The sequence below is a fragment of the Amblyraja radiata genome, chromosome 18, assembly GCF_010909765.2.
Source record: "Amblyraja radiata isolate CabotCenter1 chromosome 18, sAmbRad1.1.pri, whole genome shotgun sequence".
Taxonomy (NCBI): Eukaryota; Metazoa; Chordata; class Chondrichthyes; order Rajiformes; family Rajidae; genus Amblyraja; species Amblyraja radiata.
The window spans coordinates 17,725,453-17,734,151 of record NC_045973.1 but is presented as its reverse complement, the minus strand read 5'-3'; the positions used below and the strand labels follow the sequence as shown (position 1 = coordinate 17,734,151).

Sequence of the window (8,699 nt, the reverse complement as noted above, 5' to 3'; positions counted from 1 at the left end):
TTGCTCAAGTTTGCCCCAAGCACCTCTTTTATAACCATTTGGATTAACTCAACCAGTTCATGTTGGATGTATTATCTGTGCCCAGCAATCTTCAGTTTTCCCCGAAAAGCTAAGCTTTTTTGATGGGGAATATATCTGAGCTTATCAGCAGATTTAAAAGGTCCTGCTCAAGCGACCACTCCTGGAGTTCTGTGGAGAAGGTAGATAAAGTGTATCCTTGAGCTGGTCTCTTTTGTGTCTCTGAATGAGCACCTCCTTTTGCAGATTCTTTATCTTACAGCTTGTTTTGCTACTTTTTTTGAACGTCTTGTGGTTGCTCAAGATATTCTGATTTGAAAACTATTTAGACATTAGCGATACAGTGTGGAAACGGGACCCTCGGCCCACCAAGTCCGCATTGACCAGTGAACTAATATTATCCTACACACTAGGGACAATTTACAATTTTTTTTTTAACCAAAGTCAATTAACCTACAAACCTGTATGTCTTTGAGATGTGGGAGGAAACCGGAGCAACCAGAAAAAACCCCACACAGTAACAAGGTTAAAGGGTGCAGTGTGTGCAGAGTTTGTATGTTCTCTCTGTCAATAAACTAATCCATATTCATAATAAGTCGATGCTCCCAGGTCATTTCCTCCCTCTAACTTTGTTTATATGTGACACTAAATGCTTTACTTTTCATTCTGCTGTGCATTTTAAAGCTTTATCTTCCATCATGTGTCTAAGCACTCTCCTTCTCTACACCCCGTATCCCCAGGATTACACCTCCTGTACTGTACCTCTGCTGCAACTGTTCAGATCCCCTGTTACTCTTGCAACACTACAATTGCTGTCTTTGAATCTCTGTACTCATAAAACCTTAAATTGTTCACCATCCGTATCTTGCTGCAATTATCCGCACACAGGAACTCGATTGCCTCTGCTTCAAAGTAACTGCTACAAGTATCCAAATTTGCTTTCTTACTCTTATCTATTTAATGGCAACTTTCTCACTATCATTCTCACTATTGCTGCATCCTTCTAGGCCATTTCAGCTTTGCTTTGCATCTTTTCTCTTAACTTTAGTTTAGAGATACAGGGTGGAAACAGGTCGTTCGGCCCATCAAGTCCATGCCGACCAGCGATGCCCACACAGTAACATTATCCTACATACTTGGGACAATTCACAATGTTACTGCAATCAGACATCTCAGAGCATCACAACCCAAAAATCTTTCATAAGTTTATTAAAACTAAGTAAACATTACAAATAAAATATAAAAGCAAGCACTACAAATAATATTACATAAAATCTTACAACTACAAATGATTATTTGATATAAAACACTACAAAATATCGTGCACTAATATGACCTTTGTATTCTAACATCCTTACACAGCTTTAATTCTTAAACTGCAAAATAATTTCAGCTTGCATGTACTTTGTTCTATCTCTGGTTCTGAGCATTAGCTCACTCCAGTGATTTCTTGAAGGAGCTTGTTCCTATTCACACAGGTGATCACCCCTATCTGCAGTTCCATTGCAAGTTTCCCAAAATCACCTTTTATTAATAACACACATCACACCCGTGACAATTTGGATTAACGCAAATGACTCCCTCTTCGTTGTACCATAGGTCCATGAGTTGCTTGGATTTAATTAGTCCTTATCATTTAAAAAAAACTGTTGTAGTGGTGACGAACTCTTAGGTTATCAAAAGTTTCTATTCCAAGTGAATATTTATGTTAAATTATCTGTTGGTGAAAGCAGTTACATAAATTATGTCCTTGGATCTTTTGTGTTCGATTCTCAGATTTTTTTTAACTGTGTTTAAATAGTTTCTTCAAAAATAATTTTTTTTAATTGCTAATGCCACGTTGAGATAGGAACTCGTCAAATTGACGTGTGAAATGACCAACTGCCTTCACTTTACAATTGCCTTATCTCCTTGTATGTTTAAGTGTTCTAGCTACAGTTTTGGCTTCAGTGTAGTGGGATGTCACTTTACTACAGTAGACTTATAAGTGTTTACTTGGCTGTAAAGTATGTTGGGACTTCCTGAGTTTGTGAACCAAGGAGCACAAATTAAATTCATCTTTCTTTTGGTACTGATCGAAAATATGTATTCAATCGCGTCACTGTTGTCTCATCTTCAGTTACAATGTTACTTACAGTGCCCTAACTTACTCTTCTCTGTTGAGTCGAGGTAATATTGTCCAAAACAATGTCTGAACATGCTCGAGAAAATCCAGCACTTTTCTAACGAGTTATTCGCAATCCAAAATTTAACTTTCCTCGTCTATTAAAACCAGTCTTGATTTTGCGACATGCTTATCTAATTCATGCTTTTGTACATTACGTTTACAACTCTATGTGCCTTTACGTAATTCTTACTACAATTTTAAATTCTTTCCTTTTAATTCCAATTGGATATTTCCAATTGTTCCATCTTTCAAATTACATCATTTCTTTCAACAGAGCAATTGCATCCTTAATCATGATGAAGTCCAGCCTGCCTCAATTATTCTCCCTAGTTCCCATAGGCCTTTTAATCTGGCATATGTGGTCCTGCTCTAGAATGTTTTACACCCCTGTGTGTTGAAATGTGTTGCCCATGTTGTAATGATGAGGGCTAGTTTTTGATGATTAAGGGATGTCAGTGTTTCTATGTCCATCAGAAAGGGCAGACAAAATTCCTTCTGCCCCTTCAGCACTGCTGGCTCATCCCTCGTCCAATTATTAATTGCCCCGCTATTCAGTTCTCATAATCTTTCTAGCAAATGGCCAGATTTTAGGACAAGCTATCCACAAAGCAGCAAATGTTATAAACTACAAAATGTGTTGTATGTAGCAGAGGGCAGTTACTCAAGCAATTGCTAATATCAATGCTTGACGTGCTGGAAGTAGTTCAAAGAGGCCAGAGGAAGAATGTCTTTTGAGGAAAGATAAGACAGGTCAGGCTTGACTTTGCAAATTTAGAAAGGCAAAGGGGTATTTAATTTAAAATGTATTTGTTCTCAATGTATCTTGACTGGATGGGTATTTCCATTGATGAGGAAATCTATCAGTAAGTGGAGACTTTCTAAAGATAATTATTTGCCCATTTACAGAAATGAAGCCAGTTTCGTATTTTCCCTGAATGGCACAAGTCTATGGCATTCTCTTCCTCAAGGGGGTCTTTGAAATAGTTTAAAAGCAAAAGTGGGAATTTTTTTATAAGCAATGGTTGCAGGGGTCAAAAGTTATTGTAGATAGACAAGAATGCAAACTGATCACCATTCTTATTGAAGGACAGAAAGGGCTTGAGAGGCCCAGTGGCCTACTCATTCTATTAATTCATTCGTTGATGCATCTTCACCTTATCTGCTCGATTCATCACAATAGAATAATACCAGAAAACATATTTTGCATGAATAGAAAATTAATCCAAATGGTTTTATTTCTTGTGCTAATACATTCGTTGACAACACATCATTTGTCCCAATTAACAAGTAACCATAAGAAAAAAATAATAATATTTGGATGAAAGAATATTCCACAATATTGGCACATAAGCAGCAAGATTATTGTCAATACTGGTTACAAACAAACTGTAGAAAATGAACATGCTTTCATAGTCCTTTATCACAGCTCCATAGGGGACATAACAAGACATGAACTGTTGACTAAACAGGTAATTCCAAGACCAATTAATAAGTGTGACTGCATTCAGGAAGCAACAGTGAAACAGAAGCAACAAAGATGCACCACGTAAAACTTCACAAACTATATAGATGGATTTTTTTTTTCTCTTTGTCAAAAACTGCAGTCTGGAAGTACACTCAAAGACTTAATAGGCCCTGTGAGATCTCGCTTGTTCATTGCAGTTTGCCCACACGAAAAGATACATTGGTCTCAGCTCTGACTGATGCGCAAGGTCACGCAAATAGCAATACAACAGTGCCAGTGGCTTGCTAGTCCAATGGTGGTTTGAAGGAATTGTTTCTCAAGGAGCTTATCAAACACTTGGGTCTTCTGTGTTCAATCTCTGAGGTAAAGCCTGGCTTACAAGCCCCTCCACCAGTAGGCAGTAGGGCACATGGAGGCCTGTGCCAGATGAATGACCAGATGCCTGAAGAACCCGACCTCCCCTTCAGGTCATAGCAATTAAATTACAAGGTCATTGTAGCTCACGTATTTCTTTTTGGCTGCTGGGCCTGCAAGGAAAGCAGTGAGATAAAAGTTAGAGCTAGGAAAAATAAGGCGGCATTCTAACCCAATTGCAGCGACACAGATTAATTACTTCAAACAGCCTTTTGAAGTTTTGCAGATGAAGAAATTGCAGCATCTGAACAAGAGATCACCATGCATTAAAAACCCAAGTTCGTCAGTCTTTCACAAAAAAATGCGTGCTCAAAAGATTTCATGTCCAGAAATTGCAATAAACCTTTCAGCAAATATACCCCAATCATCTCTTGATCTATTGCTTTGTGAAAATATTTTAGTTAATTCACTTTTGAAGTTCATTTTAATTTTTGAGTCAAACACGGCCTGAATACAGAGAAATTAGAGATTCATCTGCAGTTTCATCACTCAATTCAGAAATATATCAAACAAAGTCAATTTGTGAATGTCATAAGAACATTTTGACAAAACAAAATTCATTCACAGAATAACAAGTTCATATACAATGGACATGAGGGTAGAATCAGCATACAGCGATGGACTCAATTGCAGCAATATCCATGCACAGTACCGTTCCAAATACAGGGCTGACATCCGACTTCAATCTTGCCCATCCTACCAATCCCAGAGATCTCTATTCCCAAAAGGCTGCCTATTCCCATCTTTTAAATGTTGCCAAATCTGAAATTATATTTACATAAACATCTAACTTTCTGCCTCGCACACCTTGAAGATTCTCTTTAAAGTTATCCTTGACTCGTTGCCATAACCCTAGATCTCTAAGGTACATCTTAGGATATGCTTCTGTGTTAAAGGAACTTAAAATAAATGTTAAAAAGTTGATGGCATCATTGTCCTGCTCCTGTCCACAACTCGTGTTCCTTACAACATAATTTCAAGTGGAGCAATCCAGTACAAGGTGCAGCACAGTGGTGCAGCTGGAAGAGCTGCTGCTTCTCAGCGCCAGAGAAGTGGGTTCAACCCTGAACTCGGTTACTGTCTGAGTGGAGGAACCATGTGACCACACAGGTTTCCTCCGGCCCATCCCAAATATGTGCAGGTTTATAGGTTAAAAATTGGCCTTGGTACAATAGAGAGTGAATGAAAGTGGGATAACATCGAACCAGTGTAAATATGTGGTCGATGGTCGGCATGGGGCTGTATCCATGCTATATCTCTAAACTAAATTAACTGTCCCCAACTTCCTACAGATGTGTAATTTCCTTCAATGGTGACAAAATGATTCCATGATAATGTTTTGATCCTTGTCTCCATAAAGCAGTGTTGCGATGTGTGCACAGTAAATCATATAATGATGTATACTATGAATAAATGTAGATAAATTTCCAGAACATAACTCTGACTTACCTTTCTTCTTTGTTTAATGTTTATCTTGCGGCACATGAACACTTTTTGCAAATGTTTCTTATCAAAATGAACAATTCCCAAGATGTACAGTTCTTTATGAATTGACTCCGAAAATCAGAGCTTTCTTTGTTGGTACAAATGAACAAAATACACATTTCCTATTGTTGTATTCCCATAGTACAAACCGAATACTGCTCTCACAACCTGTAATCCAAACTGGCAACATGAAATTTCAATGATGCTTATCAAATAGAACCCACCAAATTAAGTCTATATCATTTCAGCACAAATATATCAAATGAAGCCAAATCATGCCCTCACAGTGTCAGCAACCTGCATGATGGAGTCCAGCTCATTGGAAAGCTGCTTTTTATTTAGCATTATGCTTTAAATTTCAAATATACGGGGCAATTATGCAATTAATGGTAAGACCCATTTTTACAGCATTTTTTTTACAGCGGGATCTTGGAGTCCAAGTCCATAACTTCCTGAAATTCCAACACAAGTAGTTAGTCATAACGATAATGTAGGTATGATTGTCTTCATTGGTCGGGGCATTGAGTATAAGTCAGGATGCAGCTTTATAGGACTTTGGTAAGGCCACATTTGGAGTATTGCGTGCAGTTCTGGGCACCCCAATACAAGAAGAATGGGGAAGCTATGGAATGGGTGTAGAAGCGGTTCGCCAGAAGGCTGCCTGGATTACTAGCTTCTGGGTATTAGGAGAATTTGGACAGACTTGGATTGTTTAATCTGGATTGCCAGACGTTAAGGGGAGACCTGATAGAAATACATAAAATTATGAGACACATTGATAGGGTGGACAGTCAGAACCTTTTCCCCAGGGTGAACATATCAAAGACAAGCGGGCAAAGCTTCATGGTGAGAGGGGAAAAGTTTAATGGAGATGAGTGGCGTCAGTTCTCTTTTAACAGAAGGTGGTGAGTTTTTGGAACATGCTGCCAGGGGTAGTGGTTGAAGAAGATTTTAAAGTGGCATTTAAGAGGCTTTTGCATTGGCACATGGATTTACAGGGAATAGAGGAATATGGATCATATCAGTGAAGAAGGGTCTTGACCTGAAACGTCACCCATTCCTTCTCTCCAGAGATGCTGCCTGTCCCGCTGAGTTACTCCAGCATGTTGTGTCTACCTTTGATATGCAAAATTAGTTTATCTTGGCATTATTTTATCATGGTACAGACATTGTGGGCCAAAGGGCCTGTTCCTCTGCTGTACTTTCTATGTTCTACATATGGGGTTTTAATTGAGGCTTGATTATATTTAAGGCACAACTTTTGAAATTGTCCCTATCTCATACATTGTCCTGGATAATGAGCTAACCCTTCAGCTGAATGAGTTGGTGTACCATGCACCATTCCTTGTTCTATTGCAACAAAGGCCAGTGACATTGGAAAGATTACGATTTTTTCACTTCTCCTCTCCGCATGCGCCGTTCCCTAACTCTTTCCCCTGCACCCTCTTATGAGTAAAACTCGCAAGCACCAGAGCCACAGACAAAATGCAACCACATTATTTTTCACACATGGAAGAACAGGCGTTTTATATGATGATCAGTTTGTTTCGTGACTTGCCTGCAACATGGCTCAGGACACAATACCAGAGCTGCTACACAGACTGAGGAGATGCTATCAGGGCCCTGCAAATATATTTCACATATCCCATTTGGCCATTGTACATTCTTTCAAATAGCTTCAAATAGAATTTTCTGAATAGCCACATAAATTACAATTTCACTGACTGGCTATTTATCCTGTGTGACTGAGATACTCCACATATCCTTTGCTGCTTTGCAATTAGAAGTCATCAATGGTCATGCATTAAGATCTTAACGCCGTTCTAATTCTGTGAAATTCTCTAGCTCCCTCCCTTCCATTGTGTGAAGGATTTTCTTCCATCACAAAAATCATCGTACGTCAATGACTGAAGCAGCGAGAGGTGCAGTGTAAATGTACTTTCTCCCTGTAAGATGGAAAAAAATAGTAGCTGGACCATTTCCACTGTGATTAACAACCTGTTGTGAGCACTTCCTTGAGCAAGGAATGTTTTCCCCACTGAGAGTCATGAGTCCTGCATTAAAAGGCAGTTGCTGGGACGAGGTTTTTTGTAAACTCTCATGTAGTGATTTTTATGGTATGAAAAATATATTTGCCAGCACCATTGAGGATAGATTGAAACATAAGTGTCCCCTTACCTTCAGGACATAGACATCCCGATTCATGGCCTCACTACTACTGTGAGTTGGGGAGCAATCGGCCCCTCTTAGGGCACCAGAGGCTCTCTCCACCTGGAGATCTATAAACCCCTTATTTTTATCCACCCCTGTTTGCCCATATATGGATGCAGGCAGCGATTTGGCCCCTTTGCTCCCTTAGGAATATAAACCATTGTAGACTATTCACCTTCTCACGACTGCTCTGCTTTTAATAACAGTACCAATTATCCCAGCTCCATATCCTCTAACCTCTGTAGCTACTGCTGGTCATGAGATAGAACTTGATCGTGAACAGGGATCAGCTGGGGTGTTTCATTACTTCGGTAGGCGGCGCGACTCTCGTCAGCAGCGGCCTCTGCAGTCCGTCTGCGTTTTTATTATTTTATGTCTATGTTTTTATGTAGTTTTTGTTATTTTTGTTGGGGTATGTGTGTGGGGGGGTGGGGGTGGTGTGGGGGGGGTTGGGGGTAACTTTTAAATCTCTCCCTGCACGGGAGACCCGACCTTTTCTTTGTCGGGTCTCCGTTGTCATTGGGGCTGCAACGAGGAGCGGCCTCCAACAGGAAGACCGGGGGCTGTGGTGCCGACTACTCACCTCACCGTTGCGGAGCTGGCCGAGTCCAGAGCGGGTGGAGCTGTGGTGGACGCTGCTGCGACCCGACCCCCGGAGATTCGGTGGCTGCAACTGCGGGTCTGGCGGGCGGCGGCACCGGGAGCCCGCGGGTCCCTGGAGGGAGACCGCTTTTCGGGGCTTCCGCAACGGCGACTTCTCCCGCCCGAGTTGCGGGGTTGAAGAGCACCTGGAGTGGGGCCTTACAGCACCGCCCCGCGCGGCTTGGAATGGCGGCGGGTCTCTGCGAGCGCACGCCGGGGGGCTCTAACACCAAGACCCGGTGTGCTACCCTGCATCACCCGGCGTGGCTTTAATGGCCACGGGACAATCGCCATCGC

The 8,699-nt window shown here is 40.9% G+C and overlaps 1 protein-coding gene across 1 annotated transcript in view; it reads right to left on the bottom strand.

Annotated features, from left to right (window-relative positions):
- Positions 1 to 1,210: 1,210 nt before the first annotated feature.
- grm7 (glutamate metabotropic receptor 7) overlaps positions 1,211 to 8,699 on the bottom strand; it is a 532,223-nt gene continuing 524,734 nt past the window's right edge. Inside the window, exon 11 of the mRNA XM_033036752.1 lies at positions 1,211 to 4,177. Within this exon, the coding sequence (XP_032892643.1) occupies positions 4,128 to 4,177 (50 nt within the window). The 3' untranslated portion in view covers positions 1,211 to 4,127. The remainder of the gene's footprint in view (positions 4,178 to 8,699) is intronic.